This window comes from Pterocles gutturalis, unplaced genomic scaffold, assembly GCF_000699245.1.
Source record: "Pterocles gutturalis isolate BGI_N339 unplaced genomic scaffold, ASM69924v1 scaffold12316, whole genome shotgun sequence".
Lineage (NCBI taxonomy): Eukaryota > Metazoa > Chordata > Aves > Pterocliformes > Pteroclidae > Pterocles > Pterocles gutturalis.
Genome location: NW_010097931.1, coordinates 65804 through 92337, shown reverse-complemented (window position 1 = coordinate 92337; position 26534 = coordinate 65804). Strand labels below are relative to the sequence as shown.

Here is a 26534-nt window from a genome sequence, read left to right as displayed (position 1 = left end):
CAGATCACAGGCTTACCCAAATTTACTCTGCTCAACAGTTGAGCTGCTGTGTTATTTGTAGTTGTATACATTTGTATTGAAGAGCATCCTTCAATAAAAAACAATCAGGTATAAACCCAGCTGCAGCCTAATGGTAATCAAACAACCAAGCCTTGCAACTGAGAACGCTGCAAACATTTTAGAAAATTACCCAATGTTTCTTTATTAATAAGTGACAGAAAGTAAAAAATACACTCAAAAATAGTTTCAAAAGCAATTTCTAAAGCAAACAGACTAAAAAAAATCATGCTACTCTGAATGCTTTTTTCTTAAACCATTAAAAGAACATTAGGTAAGCTAATGCAACAGCTGGCTGCGCTACAGCTTCCACAGTATAATCCATAATGGTAAAAGCAGCATTTTCAGGCATTTTAGTGCAGTTTATGCTGTTTTCAGGTCTTTTTTTTTTGTGCATTCTCCTATATTTAATGTCAATTGATGTCACTCTAGCTTATAAAATCCCCACTAAGTCGAGACAGCTCCACTTAGCAGTAACTTTGTTTCCTTTCAGAGATAATATCAAAGTAGTTGTTTTGAATCCCAAAATGATAAGTATCTAATAGAAGCCTGAAGCTATTCTGGTGCTATACAATTGGTGATGTATAATTGAACATTAAGTAATCCAAGTAATAGAAGTCGTAGGTCAGCTGTCTCTCCTCCTTAGACAATTCCTTTAAGTACTGCCTCACTACTTCTGCACTTGTTCTCTCATCAGAGGAATGTCTGTCTTTGAATTTAGGAAACTTCAGCTCAGCTGGAGCACCTACCAGCTGCAAAAAGTAATTGGCATCTTCTTCCAGGGTTTCAAACTTTCCGATAAAATCATAGTTGATGAGGCAGGGATAGCAGAGCTTACTGACTTGCTCCCAATGAATGTCCATTCCTACTGGGCGATGGGAATCTAACAAATATTGGATAAATTCCTTGAACTTAACTCCCGATCCTGTTTTCAATGCCTCTTCACTTGCGTTATGTCTGTACTTCTTAATTATTGCCTTCCCAAATACTGGATGGTAATAGCTATTTGGATGTTCAAACTTATCCCTAAAGGCAGATACCAGTCTTTCCATAGGATCACGTACAAATATAGTCTTGGTGTATGTGTGCAACCGTGTGTGTATCCCTTTTAGGTCATAACTGTCCAGTTTCCTTAGATGCTTTCCATAGTGCACATCGTCATGGGAAATGTTGTGTGCCGAAGCAGCGAGTCCGTTGAGCACCATGAGGACCCTTTTCCAGTTGGAGCAGCCTGCTTTTGGCACTTCGCAGTACAGGACCTTATGCCTGTCCTCCACATAAATTCTTGACACCAAGCGCACAAGGTGGGTTTGCAGCTTTTTTCTGCTGTTGTATTTCTTACAGAAGTCATGCAGGAAGGACCTGCGCTTTTCCTGGGTGCTATCCACATCCTTCCACTTGCCACCCTTGACTAATGTCTTGTTTAAAGGGTGGAGTGCAGGAGGTAAGTATACCCCTCTGAACTGGCTGAGGGGTGACTTGCTCATCTTCTGCTGCTCAGAAAGTCGGCTCACCAGGGAGGCAGCCACCACACCAAAAGGGTCAGCCTTGCCCCGCCAGTGCCTGTGGCCCGAGACGGTCATCTCGTCCTTACTGAGGCCAGGAGGAGTGTTCCTGCTCCATGCAGCTCTCCTCGGCATCCCTGGAGGTGGGAGTGTGAAATCCTGCAAACATGGAAAGAAGCAGAGCTTACAATGCAGCGACAGCCCAGCCCAGCCCATTCACATTGCAACAGCAGCAAGGATGGCGGTGCGCACTTGTGCCCAAGCCACATTTAGTACTATGTCTCTTGTGAACCACTTGATTGGTACATCTAATTTAATGACAAGCTGGGCTAATTACTGAAATACGTGCTTCTGAAGCTTACGTGTTAGTGCACAGTAGGTCTTCCTACAAAATAAATGAATTAAGCCACACCTTTTAAGAAATGAGGAGAGGTTCACACAGGGAGGCTGATAGTCCTGGTAGCGGTGGCCAGGTGCTTTTCTCTAATGAACACATTTTCCCCCACAACAGCACAGGTTGAGTTGCACGGCCACTGACACATTTCCAGAGTGCACTGGCACAGTCATGCTACCAGCTGCCACATCTGCTTCCACCGCTGTGACTTGGAACAGGCCTGTCCCCAGTGGTGGTAGAGGACAAACCTAGGGCTCCTAAATAGCTGACATCAGAGGGTTTGAGCAGGGGGTAGTTACAGACAAAATCCTCCTTCCAAAAAGGTCCTATTCCTGTCCCTCTACAGGGACCCTCTGCAGATCCCTCTACAGAGCATGGAAGTGGGGTGCACTGGACTGCAGGCATGTACAGGTGTTTGCAACACAGATGCCTGCACCCAAAATAGCTGCTTTCACAGCTGATAAGGCAAAATAGGTGCCTTTAGAGCCTACTCTGACTTATTTAAACATCAACATTAATGACATCAACTAACTAAACATCAACTAGTGACCCTGCAAAGAATGCGAAAAGAAGAGACTTTCCTCCCAAATACCTCTTTTAATGTCCCCAGCCACTGTGCAATCCACGAACTGCAGAAGCGGCAAAGCTCAGATCTGCCTTTTGCCATCAAATTCTTCAGGGTCTTGTATCATGCAACTTGACTGAAGAGTTTCTTGCAGTTTGGGTATTTCTGCTCTCTCATTCCTGAGTAGGTTCTTGTGTGTCTACTAAGGCTTGTAGTTTTTTTTTCTCCTGTCAGTAGGCAAGCCTGCTGAGTTGGGACATCTATACAGTTACCCATTTTCATTACATTTCTGGAGAGGGGGGATGCTGGTCAACAGGTTTTTAAACATCCTGTGGCAAATACCAGCCAGCCAGCCAGATGGACACACACGCACCGACCGCCTGACTGCTTTCATAAGTGTAACTTTTTTGGAAACCTACATAAAAAGACACTTCTGCTATAAACTGATTAAACATTTACTGGAAAGTTGATTTGTGGACTGGCAGACCATAAGTGTGGATTTGGGGGGATGGGAAAGTTCATAGGCCGACTCAAATAAGGCTGTTAAAAATTCAGAGGAATAATGTAAGAAATGGTAATGCATGGAACACCATTTGAATTCCAGTTTGAAATAAAGCCTACGGAAAAACAAGCAGTTCCAAGAAAAGTTAGCCTATCTTGCAGTGTAATAATTTCCAATGACAAAAACAAAACCAGGGGATCAGGCTATTCTGTATTGCTGCAAACCACTGATGGTCAGGTCATTGTTTTCACTGAACTGAGTAAAATGATTTTTGTATTGGTGAAAGCAAATAAAACAACAGAGCCATGCAGGACTTGTAAATCTGTGAGAGAGGACATGCTGGTGTTTTTAGAGATGCAAAATGTTACTTGTATTCTTTCAGTTTGACGTAGTCAGTTTTCCAACATGATTTGTTTTTTTTAATTGTTGTCTAATATTTCATTCTTTAAAATAAATGAAACACATGTGCCTAGAGATTTATCCCTTCTGCCCTAGGATGGAAAGAATTCAGGAGCATAGTTAGTGTGTAATAACAGAAGGTAGCACTAGTAGTAAAACATGGGATGACTACGAGCCTAATGGGAATTTCAGCATCACAGTGAATGGCAACTTACAAAACACTACTGCAGAACCACAGACCTACAAAACACTACTGCAGAACCACAGACTTACAAATAAATTAAATGCTTTGACCTTAAAAGGAAAATCTGTAACTTAAAAAGGTGAAAATTAAAAATACAGGATACACAGAAATCAACCACACAATACCAGGCTCAACAGAAGTAGGAAAAAAGTTATATTACAATGCTGAAGTAACCAAAGATTGTAAACTCTTCGGTGTGGCTCTGGGAAATTTTATAATTTAGAAGACAGTCTCCAGTGATACGTGACTGTACTGGTGTTCCCCAATGCAGAGAAAATTGAAGAAAGGGCAGCAGCACCTCATGACTTTCTACGGTATGTAATCTGAATTTAGCAGTCTATTTCAGGAGATATTTCAGTGCAAAGACAAACCATCTGAATTTCAAACTAAAGCCACTGAAATGACCCATACAATTCAGAGGAAAGTCCAGCCTTCTGAATTCAGCCTGCCATCCTGAACTAGTGGTAGAACCTTGGTTCTACCAGGTCAGAAAAAAAGAACAGACTGAAAGGTGTGTGGTCTTTGATTTTTGCTCCAATTCAAACAGTCCACCTGGGATCCAGGACCAACCTCAGGGGATAACCCCAGGAGATACCAGAAAGGGATTGCATTTCAGTTTCTGAAACCAGGGATGCATTTGTAGGAACCAGTACTGAAGGATTTTTCATGCGATTAAAGACTTCAGAGAAGGATGGGCAGAACTGTTCAGAGAAATCTCAGGTAACACCCTAAAGGAACAACATACACACAGTGGGAGTCACTTGAAAGGGGCTCCCTCCAAGCGAGATAGGCAAAAGAAGAAAGAATCTACAGGAAAAAAGGCCCCAAACAGAAAGGAAAAAAAAACACCTAGGGGAAAAACAATGACACGGGAAGTTCTGAGGACAAAAAAATTATCTAAATATGTAAAATACTATTAGTTGCTTCCGCTCTCCACTTCCCCTTCTCACTGAGACACATATCCCATAGTGAATACAACAGTATTGGCTAATAAGTGTTATAAGCTCCATGAGGGATAGTGTGCTTGAAGTAAATGCTGGCTGTAACTTCCTCTGTCTAAGAATGGAATGGATAGTGATAATTTTCAAAGGCGTAAGTGGCTGTCACATTGCCATGGAAGTTTTCCAACTCTAAAAAAAAAAAAAGACCAAACCTTCCTATATACTTGTCTGAGTAACTAGGCTAGTAGCTACTAAAGGTGAGATGAATGAAGGGATGAATCAAGCTTTACTTTTGATGAGAAACGTTTAACTACAAAGTTTTATGGAAAAACTAACAGAAATTGTTGAATAGATAGTGCCATATTTCTTAAGCAAAATTACCTGACAGTCAGGCATATTTAGGTCCTATCCCTCTTACATGTATGAGAGAGCTGAAAGCCACACACTCAGAAGGGATTTTAATGTTTTATGATACTAGGCTTACACAAACTGAGGTGCCTTCCTTTGGCTTCCTCTTGGTGCCAGTGACTTTTCAATGCCCATTTTATGATGCTTTAAAGATCTGAACATCTCCATGTTGTGTTGATTTTTTTCAGAGTGGGAGCAGGAAAAAAAAAAAGAAACTTGCAAAAGCAATAAACATTTTTTTTCAAAAAAACCTTGTCTATTATATCTACATTCCTAACCATCCACCCCACAAGCTGCTGAGCACCATTATTTTGGAAAACACCTGAACATACACCAACAAGTCACTAGCTCTGGATTCAAATCTTCCCATGCAAACAGTCCTTACTAAACTCTTTGAGCCAAGCATCCAAGTGCAGGGATGGCCATTCATGGCTTTCCAAGAGCTGCTAAGTTTGGGAACCAGCTGCATGACATGGGAGATGAACTCCATGGTCACCTTGGATAGACACAAGGCTGTCCTTGAGACATGCTGACAACCTCTGCAGCAGGCTGTGTACATTTCATCCAAGAATTAAACTCCAGTGAAGTGTCGTACCCTTGCCAGTAATTATGCAGAGTGCTTTGTTCTCCGTTTGCATTAACATGTTTGAAAGGAAGTTAAGAAATGGCCACGAGTCAAATTTGGAAGAGCATGCACATTGCCTCTGTCTCCATTTAGCCAGGCAGGAACTGAAGACAGATTTAAAAATCAGTTTAAACACAATGAAGAAAGGAATTTAACAGAGTGTTAATGTGGTGTTTGGCTACTGGCAGGCAACTCAGTGAAGCTGCTGAAACAAAAGGCATTTTTGAGTCATTAATGGGTTCACAGAATTTTTTTTTTTTTGACATATTTTCATTGCTGGAGATTCCCTGCTCCTCCCCACCCACAAAAGGATTTCTCTTCACTGTAACAATAAGTAGCCAATACCTTCTTTTACACACATTGAAGCTGTCCTTTAATACCTTCACAAGCCACTGGGGTAGAAGAGATTGACTACTGCCAAGAATGGTTAAGACTCATCCAATTACACTTTGTGGTGGTTTTACAATGCATGGGTGAGATCTCATCTAGACAGTTTGCAATTAGAGCAGCCTGCCATGCAAAAAGATAATGATGTATTGGAAAAAATGATATTCCAGGACTGATTTACAAAGATTTAATGGCCTGCAGTGCAGACAGTGCTGTGTTTCCTAAATGCTTTAGTGCTGGATCTTCATTTTTACAAACAAGAATAATAAAATTATGTGAGCTCAACAGAAAACATAGGACAAAGAATAGTGGAGGAAATAAATATTGTGTTTTATTGTGCATTTCTGTGCTGCCAGATAACTACATTATAAGTATTAGTAGTGTATGGTTTGATTCTCAACATCTATCTAGTATGTCTTCTGTCCTAAAACATGCTTCTTGAAATAGTCCTTTAAGAAGCTTCTTAGAAGCAACTGCATGAATCACCTGGGAGCCAGCCTACTGTGCTCTGCTTTTCACTGTGGCTTGCACTTGACCATTGCAAGTTCAAGTGCCCTGAGGATCCTTTCAGCACTATTATACTAAATGGCTAATATGGGTGCTCTGCACACACATAGATATTCAAAGATGATAAAAATTTCACTCCTTAAGACAAGAGTAGGTCGAAGTATTTTTTTCCAGATGAAACTGATGAAAAAAAAATATGTAGGAGGACAGAGCATTTGTGTTTTCTGATCAACCCAGTCAGGGATTCTGCAGTACATAATAATAATAATATGTACTTGGAGTAGATTGTATCTATCTTCACTTACATCCCAGTCCTTTGGTAGCAGACATTCAACAGTGCCAAAGTTCAGCATGAACTGAGAGTACTAGATACTTTATTTCACTGTATAAATGCATTTCTTTATGTTGCTTCTTATGTGGGGATTGTATTATAGTGACCATATACTTTCAAGACCTTACTTGTTTACTTAGGATCTCTCTATAGAAAACAGAGAAAGGGTCTTCTGAGACAAGGTTCATTTTCTGATTCACTCTGATTCCGTATTGATCAGGGAGCACATGGAAATCAGTCTCTTAATTTAGATATTTATATGAAGGCAGCTTGAATGCTGGAGGGCTATAAAAGAAAAAATCCTCTTACTTGAATTTTAGGTACTTGTGATTCTTTCAAAAGGTAATATACAGTTTCAACCTAAACCTCATTTGCTTAAAATATCCATTTTTTTCACATAATTGGGCAGAATTAGAAAGATTTCTTCAGCAGAAGTCCACAATTGTGGCAGATGGCTTAGAATTGATATGCAGTTGAAATATGAGGAAAGTTTGCATGACTCCTGTCTTCAGCAAGCCAGTGAAGCCTGGAGCTATTACTACCTCATTTTAGCTGTAAAAACCAGTAGGACTATATTTACACATGTATGTACAAGTTTTCTTAAGCCTGCCAAAAGGAGGGTTTAGCCTTAACTTTCTTGTGCTGGAAGACTATTTGCAAAGTATAATTCAGAATGGCCAGACTCCTCTACTACTATGCTACCTGAGCTAACACGTAAATATGCTCACAATTTTCTCATATCATAGCAGCTGTGTACTGTAATGTTGGGGAGCTAAACAAATGCCTACAGGAGCTCCCAATGAAGAGACTACCCAGACTGGCCACAAGTGACAGTAAATATTTGCTGATGAGGTGCTTCACCTTCTATGCAGTGGAGGCAAACCTCTTGATTCATCACTTGTGCTTGAAACAGCTACTCCAGAGATAGGCACCACTAACCCCTCACTTCCCAGTGGAGTCATGAATTTTTGGCTTATCTAATTTGTTCAGGGCAAATCACCACTGCTATATTCCTCACAAGCCAGGGTTGACATATGTATTCTTTGTGAACAGTCCAAGTTTAGCAGAGGTACATCTGTCAGAGATACCTTGTGGCTCATTCCAGCATGGAAGAGGAAGAATGAAACAGCAGTGCTTTGAACTTTTGTAGTTCTTTCTGCCCTTAAAATTCTCAGAAGAACACAGAATAGCAGTTGCTTATCCTTCCTCTAGTTTAAGTTCTAGGAGTATTTTGTATGTGGAGCCATCCGTCCTGGCAGGCAAAACCTTGCTATAAGGCACCACATATCCCTAAAACACATGTACTTGTACTAAGCATCTCTAAGATTACTAAATGAATCGGGGGAAAAAAGAGAAAAAAGAAATGAGTATATGAGGTGGTCAGAGCTTCCTGCAGAGACTAAGAGGCAAACTTTATAGTCTGTAGCTGAAATACAACTAGGTTCAAGGGAGGTACTTGTGAGCACTGAGACAGACACAAATGAGAATAACTGATCACAGTAATAAAGAAGTACTGCAGGTGAATTTTAATTAAGCAGTCATTTGAAATGCTGCTTTTCAAAGCTGGTTTTGGAGAACAACCCAGGCCAACAGGCAGTGGGGAAATAGAGAGGCCCAATGGGGTAAGATAAACAGTAACATTATCGGGATTATAGTAGTAGGCCTGTCCTCATCTAATGAGGGGACAAGAGGAAACCATTTGTCCTTGCCCAAGACCCTCACAGATACATGACTCCTGACTGGGCCTCCCTCCTCTCCCTGCTCCCTGCCTTCATCTACAGAAAGCACAAAGTCACCCATGGCAATGAGGCAAGGCAGTCTGCATGAGCTGCTTCCACAAGCTGATTCATGTGGTCAGCAACTTGGATGAAGGAAATTAATCTCTAATTTTACTCGCCAATTCTTGTTCAAATCTGGAATTAACTCCCTCCTGTTTCCACCCTAACAGCCAAAACATTTGGTTTCTCCAAAACATGCTCAACATGAGAACGATAAGAAAGATCAAGGCACGGTTAATAGAAAAAGTATCAGTAAAGATGCCATTGTTATCAGAAACTAAGCAATGTGTAAGTTTGTGTGACAGATTAGAGATTCATCAAGACAACTGCAACCAAGTATTGAAAATAAAAACAAGCACCCACACAGAATCACAGAATCACAGAATGTTAGAGATTGGAAGGGACCTCGAAAGATCATCTAGTCCAATCCCCCTGCCGGAGCAGGAACACCTAGATCAGATCACACAGGAACGCATCCAGGCAGGCTTTGAATGTCTCCAGAGAAGGAGACTCCACAACCTCTCTGGGCAGCCTGTTCCAGTGCTCTGACACCCTTAATAAAAAAATAATTGTCAAGGTCGATTGATGGTAATGATAAATTGTCTTCTGGATAGTGCAATGCTGATGGTGCTTCTCTAGCTTTTTGACAACAGTTTCATGGAGCTGGTTATTTGCAGTATAACTTACAGACTTACGAATGAGCATAGAGCCATTGCTGCTCAGACAGCCTGTGTTTGGACAGAGCCTGCATTCAGTTTGCACGGAGTGCTTGTCTCCAGGTGCACTAGATGCACTGCATTTAAGATGCACTGTTAAAAAAAGGCAGCTTTCAGATCATGGGCCACTTAACACTTGGTTATATTTAGCCCAACCTCCTTCCTATGCAGTCACACTCATTTTTGGCACAGGTAAACCAGTATGTTCAAAGAGCATTTAATTCGGAGATCAGTCTTCCTCTCTGTATACTCTGTTAATAAAACCTAAGTCAGCCACTGCAGCCAGTGGCCAGAAAACTTCATCAGCACTCACTCTTATTTCTGCACAGAGCAATGTCATAGCAAAGCAGCTTAAACAGCCTGAGATTCAAAATGGTCTCAAACTAACCACGCATTACTCATTTTATGAAGAATAATATTAGAAAAAGACTCTTGGGTTCCATTGACTGGTAGGTTTACTATATGTATACAGGGAATTAAATCTGAAGATGACACTTTCAGGTAATCTCTGTATATTACATATTCGTCTCTTATTTGAGTTCAGCAAATAATGTTAATGTGCCCACTTTTTCATATCTTACAGCACAGAAGCAAGTCAGATAACCTGAACAGTTTCTTCTGTTGACAAATTCAACTCTCAAAATTGTTACTTCCAAGTACATGGTAATTCATGTACACAGTCATTTTATGAAGAAAAAAATAAATAATGCCTCTTATATGTTCACAACTCAAGCCAGGCAGGTATTTTTGAGCACATCTCATATTATAAACAACATTTCTTTTCCTCCCTAAAGACAAGGGCTGATGCCTGAGGCTAGGCATCTTTTTATCCAAAAGTATTAGGGACCATGTCGTGGCATTCGTTGTTCAACACCTACCCTGCACAGGGGACACCCAGTCTCCATTGCTCCATTTGCATGAGTAGACATATTTCCCGGGAGGGTGATTTAACTCCTGGGTATTAACCCTGGAAGTTAACTCAGCCTGCAAGCTGGGACTGACACACTGGCTCCCCTCTTCCAGGGAGTGCTGTAAGCACCAAACATCAGATGAGCCTCTCTTTCTAGTTCACTTTTATATACGGGAGGGATGTAACTTGGGTCATACAGGCAGCAGAAGTTGGAAGACTGAATCTCCTTGGGTGCAGGAAAAAAATGAACCTAAACTTCCCTATTTCTGGGAATCACTGACTTAGTTTTTGCAGATATCCCAACACCATGTTAAGAAGACCCTCTGGCATACCTGTACCTCATGCAGTCCAACATATCAGGTATGATCTTTCCCGGCAAGATGCCATTTCTGGGTTTCCACCACACTGACATAAGAAGTGCCTGGGTTGGATCAGTCCTGCCAACACTGGGGCACACCTTCCACAGAGGAACGAGCCTACAAGGCTCATCTGCCTCCACCAGGAGGTGATGAATGGGGAGAGGCTGTCACCGATCTGGACTTTAAATGAATTTAGGCACTTCAGTTTCCTTCCAAGCCTGCTCCCTCTGAACTACAGTGAAAATATAGCTGCTTAAATAGTTGTTTAGATTTTGGTTCTGAGTAGCCAAATGTGGAGCTTGGATGCCCATTAAGATATTTGGACTAAAAATGGGACAAAGAGCATATGTTATATGGGGAAAGCCCAAAATCTTCAAGTTGGGTACCAAATCCTTTCCCCAATTATTTTACAGTAATTACTTCAGCTGCAAATGTCAAGCTGTAAACAAGCTATTCAACAAGATGTTCTTACAGGCGGTGAGACAAGTTGTGGCCTAGTTTTGAGGGGGTTTCAATCACATTTCCCCACCCCATCCCTCCCTGGCCAGCACTTCCAGTTCCTGCCCATACCCATACCATTGACTGCCTTTTCCCCAGGGAGGACAACATTTCCCCTCTGACCAGCCACCACCCTTCACATCACTGAGCTCTTCTCTTAAAACTGTGTCATATTTGGTTAAAATTATCCCTGGCTTCAAACATCACAGCAAGAGGTCTGAGACGGAGATGGCCTGGCAGCATGACTAGACAGAGTTCCCTAGGGCACTCAGGGCATTTACAGCCAGTGAGATGTAAAAATGAAGATGATAAACAACTGTACTCCTTCCCCACAACACCTACTATTCCCTTGGAGAAGAGAGGCCTGTAATGCAATGCTGTGCTTCCGCATACATGGCAGTATTTCTCACATTAGTGGCTGTGGTTAAGATCCACAGGGATTTTTCGCTGGTAAACAGAATCCATTTCTATCTTATTTGCAGGTAAACACACTTGTCTTCCAGCATAAATGAGACATCTTGCCCTTCTTTTAGAAATTGTAAGAAAAGTTTCAAATGAAACTAGGTTCAGCTGAAGAATATTAACGTATATTCAGGCATGAAGAATTCATTCTCTCAAACTGGTTTGGAAGAGATGGTAAGATCTCTAGAGATTTCAAAGCATTTTCCCCTCAATCACAATTAGCATTTCATTCAAATTATATGACTTTATTGGTAAATAAAAAAATAAATAGAAATGTATAATGCACTCTAGGTTGGCAAATTCCTCACATCTGTGTTTGCCTACATTCATAGACTTTTAAACATATTAAGGCATTCAATTTTACAAAAAAAAACATTAATACTTGAGAAACGATTGCGTTCATAAATTACTGTGGTACAAAATAGACTGTGAATTTACAAAGGGGATTTCCACTGTACACTCCCTTCTCACACTGACTGAGAGGCAGCATAACCTGTTTTCACTGAAGGGGACTAATTCATGTTTATCATAGGTAAAAGAAAATGCCTTAGTTTGTTATGTAAGAGGTTTTTTTGTATAGCTATCTACTTGGAATGCATTAATTTGCAAGCAGTGCCACAGATGATCAGTGGGCCATCCAAACAATAACTAGTTCAAGCACCATCCCTCCATGAAGCAGAGGAATGATGAGAAAGAACAGTGCTGTGGTTAAGGGTAGGTGCACCAGCCAGAACCAGTGTTTGGTTTTGTAACTTTGAGCAGGTCCCTTGTCCTTCACACTTCATTTTTCCACGTCTGAAAAACAAGGAAAGATAATAATTGCCTACCCCATGTGAATATTGTGATTCCTAATTTCTGATTAACATCGGTAAAAAGCCCTTGCCATTTTACAGAATGAGGAAGGACACTCAGAAAGCTGAGAATCACCCAACTTCCCAGCCATACTACCTTTCAGTGCTCAAAACTCACGCCATTTCTTTCAATACTTGTGTTGAACATCCAGTCTTCTGATTCTGTTGCGTACTCTAACCCTTGTTTTTTTTTTCACAAGAAGAATCATTCTTAATAAAATTAAAGATATTTTTATCTTCACACACTGCATATATACAGCCTGAGAAATGTCTTCCTCCAAAAGGATACTGGAAAGGTTCTAAAATAAACATGTCTGCTGTTCTTATTTGAATAATACTTCTGCATTTTTCTGAGATTCACCATCTCAGTACTATATATTATTTTACCAGTGAAGGACTGTTGTCTTGTCTGAACTTGAAGGGGGCAGAGGATGGTATCAGGAGCAGCCCTGATCAGCCTGTAGGAAAGAAAATGCTATGTGTGGGGCAAACCTGAACCATTTTTCCTGTCTGATTTTCCTATCTGATCAGATATCACATAATGAATGGAAAAATAATCTTTAGAAAATGCAGCTTCTGCTTGCTGGTAAACAAAATGTGTAGGAGGAGAGAAGGGTTCCCATAGCCAGCCAGAGAGGGCTCAGAGGTGCCCATCTCAAGCATATGCATGTAAACAAGTGAGTACCTACAGGACAGCGTGATGTGGGAAGCTCTCGCACCTTCTCTGGGAAACCAGCATGGCTGGGTACCACCCCACAGTGCCTGTACACTATTACATTCTGGACAGGGAGCAAACAGGGGGAGTTACAGGTTTGTATGAAGTCTCACTGGGATAGCTCACAGGACTGGAGAGGTGCCATGGCTGTATACAGGTTCTTCAGGAAGGGCAGGCTGGGACAGCAAGGCAAGGAGCCACCCTTTCAGTCAGAGAGCAGTGGGGACACATGGAGCTCTGCCTTTGGACAGAGGATAGTCAGTGGAGAGCTTGTGGGTCACAACTAAAGGACAAACCAACATGACTAACACTGTGGTGGGTGTCTTGTGACGGAGTCCCTGATCAGGAAGAACTAGCAGATGAGTTCTGCAGACAACTGGAAGAAGCCTCATGTTCACAGACTCTGGTCTCCACAGGGGAATTTAACTACCCCAGTATCTGCTGGAGGAGCAGCAGAGCAGGGCACAAGCAGTCCAGGTTTGGGGAGTGTATTGATGACAAATTCGTAAAGAAAGTGATCAAAGAGCCAATGGGAGGCTGGCTGCTGGACCTCACACTTAGAAACATGGAAAGACTGGTTGAAGATATGAAGGTCAGGGTGATGGCAGTTGCCATGAGAAGGTGGAGTTTAGAATCCTGAAATGAGGCACCAATGCAAAAAGCAGGATCACAACCCCGGCCTTCAGGAGAGCAGACTTTAGGGTGTCCAGGGACCTGCTTAGAGGAAACTAATGGCATGTGGCCCTGGAGAGGAGAGGGGTCCAGGACATCTGGATGAAATTCAAGGACCACCTCCTCCAAACTCAAGAATGGTTCATCCCCATGAGGAAGAAATCAAGCAAAGGTAGCAGGGGTCTTCAGCTGTGAAAAAGGAGCTTTGGAAAAAATTAAACATAAAAAGGAAGCATACCAGAGGTGGAATCTGGGACAAGTGACTTGTGGGAATATAGAGACACAGTCTGATCATGCAGGAATGGGGTTAGGAAAGCCAAAACCCACCTGGGAGGGATGTGAAAGGCAACAAAAAAGGCTTCCACAGGTCTATATCCACAGCAAAAAGAAGACTAGAGAAAATGTGGGCCCACTGCTGAATGTGGTAGGGACCCTGGTGATAGATGACATGGAAAAGGCCGAGATATTTGACTCCTTCATTGCCTTGATCTTTACATGAAAGACTGGCCTTCAGCAATGCCAAGCCCCTGAGACCTACTGGGAAAGTTTGGAGCAAGGAAGACTTCCCCTGGTGGAGGAGGGTAAGGTTAGGGAGTATTTTAACAAACTGCACATAAACAAGTCCATAGGACCTGATGGGATGCACCCATGAGTTCTCAAGGAGCTGGAGGATGTCACTGTGAGCCTATTTTTTATTATCTTTGAAAGGTCGTGGTGATGGGGGAAGGTTCCTGAGGACTGGAACGAAGCAAACGTCACTCCTGTCTTCAAGGAGGGCTTGAGAAGCCCTGTAGCCCCATCCTGTAGGAGGACTGAGGAAACTACAGGCCAGTCAGCTTCACCTCAGTTCCTGGGAGCCTGATGGAGCAGGGAATTATTCCTCCCCAGGTGCATTTCACTTTGCTGAACTTCATGAGGTTCCTGTTTGTCCATTTCTCCACACTGTTGAGGTCCCTCTGAATGGTGGCACACCCATCTGGTGTCTCAACCACTCCTACCAGTTTTGTATCCTCTGACACCTTGCTGAGGGTACACTCTGTCTCATCATCCTGGTATGTAATGAAGAAGTTAAACAGTGTTGTATTCAGCTGTGACCCCTGGGGTACTCCACTGGTGACTGGTCTCCAGCTGGACTTCGTGCTGCGTGGATTTATGAAGGGGAAATCATGCCTGACCAGACTGATAGCCCTGTACAATGAGATGACTGTCTCACTGGGGGGGAGACGTACTGGATGTTGTTCATTTCAGATTTAGTAAGGCTTTTGGCACTGTCTCCCATAACAACCTCATGAAGTACAGGCTAGATAAGCATTCAGTAAGTTGGACAGAAAACTGGCTGAACTGCTTAAACTCGAACGGTTGTGCACAAAACCCAGCTGGAGGACAATCATTAGTGCTCCAGGGTCGATGGTGGGTCCAAAACTGTTTCACATCTTCATTACTGACCTGGATGATGGGACAGAGTGTACCCTCACCAAGTTTGCAGACAATGAAAAACTGGAAGGAGTGGCTGATACACCAGAGGGTTATGCTGCCATTCAGAGGGACCTCAACAGACTTGAGAAATGGGTAAACTGGAACTTCATGAAATTTGACAAAGGGGAATGCAAAGTCCTGCACCCCAAGGAAGAACAACCGCAGGCACCACTACAGGCTGAGGGCTGGACTGCTGGAAAGCAGCTTCGTAGGAAAGGACCTGCCTGTCTTGGAGAACAAGCTGACTGTGAGCCAGTAATGTGCCCTTATGGAAAAAAAAAAAAAAAAGCCAACAGCCTCCTGGGCTGTATTAGGCAGAGCATTTCCAGCAGATCAAGAGAGGTGATCTTTCACCTTTGCTCAGCCCTGGCAAGACACACTGGGAGTGCTGTGTCCAGTTCTGGGCTTCCCAGTACAGGAGACATGGACATACTGGAATGAGTCCAGTGTATAAATTGACACGGACATAGACATACTGGAGTGAGTCCAGTGAAGGGCCATAAAGATAAGGGATAGGATCATCTGACATGCGAGCAGTGTCTGAGAGAGCTGGTAGTGTTCAGCTTGGAGAAGAGAAGGCTCAGGGGATCTTACCAATGAATATAAATATCTGATGGGGGGAGGTGGGGGGACTAAAGAAGACAGAGCCAGACTCCTCTCAGTGGTGTCCAGTGACATAACAAGAGGCAGTGGGCACTAACTGAAACACAAGGAATTCCATCTAAATATAACAAAATACTTCTCTACTGTGTGAATATTGAGCACTGGCACAGGCTGCCCAGAGGCTGTGGCGTCTCTGTTCTTGGAGGTACTTAGAATCTAGCTGGATGAGATCCTGGGTAACCTGCTCTAGCTGATCCTGCTTTGAGTAAGGAGGTTAGACTAGATAATCTTCAGACATACCTTCCAACTTTAACCATTATGTGATTCTATCAAGCTCATGAAGGTGAAATAATAGTTCAGTTTGTTTAGTGGGCTAAGTGCATTAGTTCTCTTGAAGATTTTCAAACTCCTAATTTTGAGGGAACAAAATAAGTAACACTGAGGAAGATTACTCCAAACTGGGAAAACAGGAGCAAGGGACATGCCTGTTAGATAACCTCAAAGTAGCAGCACTTGGAAGCTGGTATACATGGACTGAACTTCTCCTAGCTAGACCATGTGAGAGGATTAAGGGGATAGAGGAGAGTACTGCAGTAAACTACAGCAGTGCACAAGGAAAACCAAGGAGTTTGGATTGAACTGTGAAGCTTTTGCTCATATTAATATAGGTTTATTTTACCATGTATGTACCTGAATCCTTCAGGTCTGTGTATAAGTCATTCCCCTACATGGTCTGTGTAACAAACTTACATTGTCATTTAATAGAGGTTTGAGTTTTATTTCACCTCTTTACTTTGGCAGAAGGTGTATACATACTGACCATACACCAGAGCTGCAGTTATCCCTGGTCCAAGCTTAGCTCTAGCGAGTGTGATGGGTTTACCCTTGGCTGAGAGCCAACCCCACACAACCCGTTCGCTCACCCTCACCCCTCCCGAGGATGGGGGAGAGAATTAAAGGTGTAAAGGGAAAATAGGACTCACGGGTTGACATAAGAACAATTTAATAATTAAACTACAATAATATTGAAAATAATACAAATGTACAAATGAATGATACACAGTGATACTCTCACCACCCAATGCACCAAGGCTCAGTATATTCCCAGCTAACAATGCTATGGCAGGGAGAGTCCTGAAACTGCATTCACGGAACAGAGATAACAGTCTGAGTGTCCCAGACCGAGAACTGACTGAGGAGGGGAGAAGGCATTGGGAGAGTGACCACCTGGAGTGAGATGACCCAGAGCAAAAGGGATCTGGAAAGAGGAGCTTCCTGAGCCCCCTCACCTATATACTGGGCATGACGGTTATGTTATGGAATAGACTATTGGCTATTTTGGGGCTCAACCCTAAACCTAAGATCAAATACTAGGCTCATAACTGGGGCTGTGCTCCCTCCCAGCTTCTCCTGCCTGTGGACAGCAGAGAAGCTGAAAGACCTTGGCAGCAGGGGTAAACATCACTGTTATCAGCTTTCCTCTGAGCACAAATCCAAAACACAACCTCTTGCTAGCTATTATGAAGAAAGTTAACTCTGTCTCAGCTTAATGCAGGACAGTGAGGGAGCCACTTCTCCCTCACTTGCTTCATCACAGTCCTTTCTGTGTCACCATTTCCCCAACCCCACGTGCAGAAAGAGAAATGCTCCCTGACAGAGAAGTTAAAAGACTAAGAGTTGGATATGCCACTGCAAGAGAGTCTGCCTTGAGGAAAGAGCTCGTCAGGGATAAAATAGTGGGACAGATATTGTGGAGCACCCTCACCATTCTCCTGACCCAACCTGCAGCTTCATTGCAGAAGGGACAGGCTCAATTCTGAGCTCAAACACAGCTGAAATTTTAAACCAAAAGTCTGACTGTGCAAACAACCTCAGCTTCTAAAAGCAAGTACGTATATTCTTGTTAGTCCTTCAGAGCTTCTGAGAGGCAGTGGGCAAAACCACATGTAGTAGTATACCACAACACAGACAAAGCTGAGTGGTAAGGATGAAACATAAAGGATTGCATTCAGACACATTTTTATTGGTGGTCTGTAATGTGTTTTTTAGCCAAGACTGTAACACAATTAGAAGCACAAGGTTTGTTCTTGTTTCCTTGCATTTCCCTTAGCAGTAGTTAACATGCTATAGCTAATCAGGCTGTACATCAGTGCCAGGATTTACCCTGAAGTGGCAAAGGTAGTTAAAAAACAGGTCTTGAAAAGCAGAGTGCATACCATTTCTGGATGTCTCTGCACAGGCAGAGTGGTAAATGACTGCTGCTGTTAAATGAACATGCACAGCTATATACAAAAATGACAAAAAAGGTACTCAAGGAGAACCAGCAAATGCCTTATGGTCAAAGGGAACAAGAGCCAGTGAAGATGATAACTGTAGTCAAAGGTTTTTGGAAGCAGATTCTACCTTGGTGTTTTATCTATGTCATACTTCACCAAACTTTGCTTAGACTTTAGAAAGAGCTAAGAACCACACAGAAAAAAAAAAAAAAACCAAAACCAAAAACCAGTGATCTTCAAGATGTGAGAGGTCCCAGATCCCCACAGATAGCGATGGGTTTACCTAGCAGGAGGTCACCAGGACAGCAGCCTTATCATTTCCCCTTCCCCTCTCTGTTTCAGTCACCTCTCAACAAGACATTTCCTGCTCTTTGCCCCTTTGCACTCCTACTCCTGTCAAGTTGTAACATCATTCATCTTCTGCAGAGCCACTTCTCCCTCACTTAAATTTCTGGCAGCTAGTTAAACTCAGTGCTGTTGCACTGACCCAAAGGTGACTACAGGATCTTAAGCCAAATAAGTATCTTATCCTGCATATAAAATTTCAAGTTCAGTTTTGAAAATAAACAGAATCCTTCTATGGGAGATACTCCACTAGGATCAACCCCAGTTCAAATCTTTTTATTGAAGTAATATTACTACAAATCAAATATGCAGTGCCTCTGCAATTGTGCCCTTAATTAAAGACTTGAAAATGAAATGGATTTCTAATTTGAAACATTCTTCCATTTCTTGGAAGTCCAAAGAAGTTAGTATGGAATGGGTCATCACCAGCTTCACTAGTATCCATTTAAAAGTGAGTGTCTACCATTTGTCCTTAAGTGAACTTTTTACAGCTTTATTTAGATACACCTTCCACATAACAAGACAATGTAATTTTCCTGCAAAATTAGATGTTCTTAAGTTAATAGCAGTGAGACAGAGCAAGTGAGCAATTCGAGGAGGGCAGGGCAGTGGCATGCAAGAAAAGGCCAAGGCTGGATACACAAATCAGGATTATCTAATCCACCTTTTGCAACTGTGACAAATGTCCTTTTAATCACAATATGCTCTTTCTCAGAAAAGGGCAATGCCATCAACAGAGCTGATTTTGTCATACAGAATGTGTGCAGAATTAGGTCTCCAAGAAGCCATTCGCACAGCTGTCAACGTAGCCTCAAGTTGTGTTTTAAAAATGCAACTGCCCCCCCCTTCTGGCCAGTAAGGCCTCCCAAAAGTGGTTTTGCAAGACATTTCAGGCTAATTTTCAAATGCAGTTTAGTTTCTAAAAGTTAATTAGGCTTGGTTTAGGATCTAAACTCTCAGTCAAGGCACAGAACTTCCATTAAGTTTCAAAACAGTTCTACACTTATTTAGACAAAGTGAAGATTTTTCTTTGCCTATGTAATGCCATATTCTGGGCTAAATATGTTCACCCATCAATTACTCAAGATAACGGGACACTTGTCATAACTTTCATGGAAAAAACTCGGGCTCTTATTTGGTGTCTCAGGACCAGGCTTCCCATAAGCTTCCAGACCTGCAAGAGCTTACTTGGTCAGGAGCGGTGCCAGCTCGGGCCACTGGAAGTGACACAGTGACATCTGTGCCATGTCCTGCCACAGCAGGGGAAATGCTGTTAGACCCAAACCAGGCTGCCTTAGGTGGTCAGTCACCTGGCGGGTTAGCCCTCCATCTAGATGATCAACTCAGAGATAACAGTGACATAATGATGCCAATGCTTCAATTTATAGCTTGGAAGGAAGACTACTTAAGGAAGGGTAGTTGCTGGCATACAAACATTTTAATGACTGCTTTTTAAAAGACATTTCAAAACAAATCTCACAAAATACAGTTACCTGTTTATATGCCATCTGGATAACAGCATTCAGTAAGAGGGCAAGAAGCAGAGAATGAGAAGCAACACAACACTTCTGTACAAATCAGGTCCTTTCAATCCAGAAGAATGTGTAATTTAGGAAAGAAAATTCTGGGTTTCCTTCTCTCTTTCTGGTTAGTGGAAAATTTTTTTCAGTGTAGTTTCTATATCCTTTTCCTGATGCTGAAATGCTAAATTGCAATAATAAAGTGTTTTTTTTTTTCTACATAATTACTCCTAACTGATACAGTAATAAAGACAGAAAATGTCTCCACGAGCAATATCACACTTTAGTGAAGTCTCAATGAAAATTCACGGCAGAAATTAAAACTTAAACAACATTGAAAGACACCACTCACATGTGCTGTGCACATATTTCATATCATAGAATCATAGAATGGTTTGGGTTGGAAGGGACGTTAAAGATAATCTAATTTCAACCCCCCTGTCATGGGCAGGGACACCTCCCACTATCAATAGCTTTCTGTTTTTCAAAAGGAATGCTAGCAAACAGGAGAAATGTTACTATTTTTTTTTAAAAAAGAGCATAATTCTGTGCTACAAAATTTGATATCAATGAACAAATTACCTGTATGGTTTTGTACTCACCATTAACACATTGAGAAGTAGGTGAACTAAATTGCTTAAATGGCTAATCTTAGGTTTAAATCAAAATGATGGCTACTCTTGTGAATTTAATAGATCTGCAGAGCCAGGCAGTTGTCTGATATGTGGTCCTTAGCATACCTATATAGTTAATATTAGTCTGTCCTGTGAAGTTCTCCTCTCTGTAATTGCTACAATTCTTCTACATAAAAAATTAAATAACAAAAAGTATGAAAGTGTCAAAATACCTGATTAATTATTTGTTGTTGCAATTTTTCTCCAGACTCTGAAAGAGAAAGAAAATAATTAGTTTGTACATATATGAATATATATGAATATGATCGTGTACATACAGAACACAAACCAGGGGATCCAGCAACAAAATAATCAAACCTTATAATTAAGAAATAGAATTTAACATGTACAACTGACTAGAAACTTCAAAGTGGAATTTCACCTAAAGTAGAAGAAACACAAGCCCCTCTTAATCAAGATGTGATAAAAAGAAGATTGAGTTAGGTAGCCAACCTTGTTAACCTGATACCCCACAAGAAATTGCAACATTCAAAGTGCAGACAACAAATTTCAAATGTGTGCTATGAAGCAACTTAATTAAAGTTGTGAGATGCACTGCTGCACATATATGTGCCTGACAAACTGGTAGCATCCAGCTCAGGATTTTTCTCCTCATTGGAAGACAAAAGCAGCTTCTGCCTTTACCCTAAAATAAAATTATGTGCCTGTGTCAAGACTGAGGTTAGGCACCAGCTGGCTCAAGGGAGAAATTCTATCCTGATAACATCCACAAAGTGGCAAATTGAATTATTGTCTTGCTTCCTTATTCTGGCCTTCTGCAGTGTCCTTCAGTGTGCTCCTGAAGACATGATCAAAGCCTAGACAGAACATGGCTGTTCTACAGCTGCCTGGGACCCTAACAGCAATGACACCTCAAACCTGTTCTTTTCTTTTAGATCAAAGGGGACAGTAATTTTGCCTCATTTGCTGTTCCCATGCACTAGCTGCCAAAAGGGCAGCTGGTATCAATTACCCTCCCTTTGCTTCTGGAGACCGTCCACATGTACTGGGGAAAGTCAGGAATTTGACACTTACCTATCCAGATAGGCTACATGTTCCCATCAGAGGAGTGATGGGACACTGTTTACAACCTGTCAGTATCACTATTAACTGTCAGGGGAGCCTGTTTCTGCCCAGCATGGGTGGCTGCCTCCTCCAGCACTGGAAATAGTCTCAGTTTCAACAGGATTTCTTCATACTGATGTGTGTGTCATGAGACAGAATTTTTAAAATGAGGTGAAAATATTGTAAGTGTTAAAATACAGTATAAGGACTCTGTTTATTAAAGGAAAATGATCTTCCCTACTTGTCCCTGAGAATACTCCTCAAGAAAAGCGTTATAGATAATTCAGATAAAGATAATAACTTTAGGCTATATTATAAGATTGTCTTTTATGATAACTATTTCCTGCATGCTTGCATTGTGTTTTTATTTGCTAAATATAAAAATTATGGCTTTTTGTCAAAAAAAAAAAAAACAAACCAAACCAACTATCATTTAGGGGAGACTTCTCAAAATGCATTCCTTTGTTCACTGAGTTCATCTTGGCAGAAACAGAATTTATTCTTGTAACTAATATTTTAACCAAATAGATTGTTGGTAATAGAAGATTAAAAGAGTATGTGTTTTTAGCATTCTCTAATGATATACAAGTTGCTAGGAAAGCAGAGTGTTTGAAATCTCTCGTTAGATCAACACTATTTTGCTCAAAGGTTTGTGGACTTTGAATACTGATGCTTTCCTGTTTCCCAGTACATTTGTTTTTAGGCTATTTTGATTCACTTTAAAGGAATTTTAATAACTTTCTGTTGACAGCATGGACAGCTGGTCTTGAGAATTAGTGAAAATTCACTTGCTGACTGAGGAAGGAAGTGACATCAATGAGTTTCTAAAGTCAGCCCAGGGGGAAAAGTGTGCTCTGCCAGAGTAGCCTTTCATGCCATTGTATTTCCAGTGATGCCTCGAGATGCAAATTGCATTATCAATCAAACTTGTGGTTTCTACCTCAGACAAATATAAAAATGAACAGAAAGACTGGGAAATACCTTTGTGGTCATCCCTGGCACGCCTAAGGAAAAGGTGAAGAAGAATTTATGGTAGTTCTTTCCTCGTTCACTCTTTCTTTTGGTGATTTCAATACTACAGTATCAAAGAAAAGGCAGTTGAAGAAGTCTCTGCATGATATACCAGTAATGATGACATGGGTTAAACAGGACAGAGATTGACTAGGCTGTAAAGGATAGGAGAGAGATCAAATTCAAGGCCACCAGCAAACTGAATACTGTGTTCTCCATTTATTCGATAGATGATCCTTGTCCTCATCACAGATAAACTACATGAATTTGGCATAGTCAGCAGTTGTGCCCAGAAGAGGCCAAGGTCTGTAATAACAGGGATGCTGCAAATCAGGGTGGAAATACATTGGCACCATTATATGGGGAAGCCTGCAAAGTCCTGATGTGTACTGTACTTTTGTTTTAAGGAGAAAAGCTACAAAAAAGCAGGGAGGAAACATAAACACATGAAACAACATTTTTTTTCTTAGCCTGAATAGAATGGTCTCTTATTTCCCTCTTCCTTACTGCTATTAGATCATAAGTTAAAAAGACACATTAAACTATTCTATGTCCTTCCAGAATTCATCTTAAAAAAATAAACTGTTTTAGAAGGCACAAGAATGTTACACCATGACAGTGCTGAAAGGGAGTTCGGTTTCCAGTAATAGAAGGTTTTGTCATTGAAAGTAACCAGAATTTTGCTTGTCCTGGTGTTTTGTTTTGTTTGGTTTTGTTTTGTTTTGTTTTTGTCTGCTTGTTTTTTTTTTTAAAACCCCAGAATTCTCTTACAGTGACTGGTCACTAACCTGGTTTTTATTTATGGCACCCTCAGTTTCAAGAGGATATTTCTGTTTAGGTGCCTTGTCATCACTTGTGACCATCAGCGTTCACTAGACAGATTTGAGAAGCACCATTAGAGAGAGCGCTCCAGAATTAAAGGACATGAGGCAATGAAACACTGATGAAACCAGAACTGTCAGAACATGTCAGCCACTCCCACAGTCAACACCCGTGTTAGTCTCAGGAACTGCAGGTAATTCTTGAGACTTGCCAGAAGTTTCATTACTGGTAGACCTACACATGCTAAATTCAAAATTTATGACAGTTTTTCTAGAGCCAGTGCAATGAGGCAGCAGCTTGTGCAAGATGAATGGATGCATGAACACCAAACTAACTGGGAAATTTACAGCCATCTGGAAATTTATATGGAAGCTGCCCAGCAGGTATCTGGTAGATGTAGTCCAAGAAATGTATCTTCTGCAACTCAGACTGAATGTGAATGGCTTGTCCTTCTCCTGTATTTCTCCCTAAACTTATTTTTTTCTACCTGTCATCTGGCATACTGTTCCTACGTGGGCTCAATAGTGCCATCTGAGCAGCTTTGACAATGCAAGCAAATCATAAGGCCTTAAGAATAGACAGCTACACTTCATGGATACTTTGAGTCAGAAGATGTATTTACCAGTACAAACAGCGCTTCTTACTTGTTGAAGCTCTGCTCTCCTGCCGCTCTAACTGAGGCTAAACTGGTGCAACTGATGCAAAACCATCACTGGAATCAAGGACTGGACAAACACACCTCCCCCAATTAATTTTTAGTGATTTTCTTTTGCCTCTCTAGTTGCAAAAAGTGTAAAGCAATACCTTTATGTGGTTTTGGATGGTTGAGATAAATGGCCTTCTTGGGTTGACCTCAAGCTATAACACTTTAGAAAAAAAATTACAGCAAACATTCTTTAAAAGATTTCTCTGTATTTTCATACACTAATTAGTATACTAATTCCTGTTTCCAGGGCAAGTTGAGTTTTTCGGGTTTTTTTTTTTTTCCTTGCTTGTTCTTATTATAAGGAAAATTACCTTACTGAGTGGAACAATGTATGTTTTCTAACTGACCACTGCAAGACACAAGAGCGTGCCATAATTGATGCTGTCACGAGGAACTGCAACACCGACTCCCCAGCCTTACGCACACAACCTACACAGAGAACAACACGTAATTATGCACACTATGCCCTGCTTACCTCCATACAAAGGAATGTGATATTTGTGCAGGTTTACAGATTAATCTGCTGTAATTCCTTTTAATGTTAAATTACTTCCAGCTCAAATATAATTAAGATCACCAGGTACAAAAGATTCAGATTGGAAATATGAGTACACTCTAACAGAACAAATAACAGCTTGATGTTGTTTCTTATGTTCAAATAGTTTGGATACATTAAGGATTTTGACAGCATGTTTGTTCCCTAAGTATGTAGCAGAAGAAAAAAAGGTTTCATTTCAAAAGGCAAAAGACTACTAGTGTATTTAATTAGAGTGTAAAATCCCTTAAATACACAGATCTGCCAATTTATGTGACGTGACTACTACAAGTCCTAGCTAGAAAGGATTTTTTTCTTTTTTTTTTCTCCCCCAAATCAAATCCCAATTTATACTTTAAGCAACCATCATCAACATCAATGAAATGAAGGCTTTGGAATAAAAAGTTTGTTTCCTTATGTCTTCGGATAATCATATTTGTGGTATGGCAGCAAGGCAGGGGATGAACAGAAATTCTGGGTCTGTCTCCCTGTTCCCAAGTATCTGAAGGTTTCCAAGCAAATGGAAAAAAGTGGGGAGAAACCCAGGGGGCAAAGGGGACCCTCAGCCTTGCTCTGAAACAGCCATATTCACTGAACTGCAAGTGGGAACAGCAGTAGGGGGAAATCAGTTTTGAAGAGAGAATTTGATATTCTAATATCAGTTTAATTTTGTTTTTTTCCAATTCGTGACAGAAAAACTAATAGCTTTGGATTTTACTTTATTTTTAGAGACCTAAACAGACACATATGCGACCTATTTGGTTGTGATCCACCCCATTTTCAGTACTGGTTTCCTAATCTACCAGAGCAGATTCTGAGAAGTGAAAGGAAACCAAAGAACTCGTTCATTACAAACTTCTGCGGCAATTTCTCATGGCGCCAGAGCCTGAGGAAGAAACACTCAGATTTGTTTTTCAGACTTACAGTGTGACACTAATAGATTATCTTCTGTGAAAGCCTGTAACTCAGCACACAGATTAAAATATTTAGCACAGAACCATACATTTCCTATGAATTATTTGCAGAATCTCCAAGATCTGTAGGCAACGCAGCTCCTGCAGATATGCATAGCATTTTCCTCCTTCTTCTAACAAGGAATTCAGAAAACTGCTACTGCTCATTTATAGGATTGCCTTCAAAACCTAGTTTAGCTTACTTTTGCACCTCTGTGATAATTATGCAACTGAATATGATTACAGTGGCCTAAAATGTCTTAATCACATCTTCACGGTATTGCATAATCCTTTGCAGTTGTCACAACGCCAACTCGTAAGTTGCCCTGGCAGTAGGAAACATAAAAAGAAGCCCAAGCTGATACTGATTGAAGCAAACGAAGGAAAGTTGGCCATCTCAAAACACTGAAACTCTCACAGCATTCCAAAGTCTCCCTAACTAATTTTTCGTGATTACTTTTGATATGTAAACAGACTTTTAATTGTCAGTCTCTAATAAGGATGCAGAACTGTTCCCTGGGAGGTACAAAGGACCCTGGGAAACTAAACATTTACGAAAGCTCAAGTAGCCAAATGTCTTGTGTTGATTAACATACATCATTCAGTTTCCATCTAACAAAGTCATAACAAGAAGAAAACCCAAAGGAAAAAAAAAATAATTGGACTGACAAAGAAACATTAGTCTTAATAGGACTGAGGGCCCTCATTCATTAATTCTGTTG

General features: G+C 41.1%; 1 protein-coding gene across 1 annotated transcript in view; it reads right to left on the bottom strand.

The window, feature by feature from the left end:
• Positions 1–623: 623 nt before the first annotated feature.
• CHST9 (carbohydrate (N-acetylgalactosamine 4-0) sulfotransferase 9) overlaps positions 624–26534 on the bottom strand; it is an 83262-nt gene continuing 57351 nt past the window's right edge. The window contains exons 2-3 of the mRNA XM_010087139.1: positions 20894–20931; positions 624–1721 (exon numbers count right to left, since the gene is read on the bottom strand). Coding sequence (XP_010085441.1) covers positions 624–1721; positions 20894–20931 — 1136 coding nt within the window. The remainder of the gene's footprint in view (positions 1722–20893; positions 20932–26534) is intronic.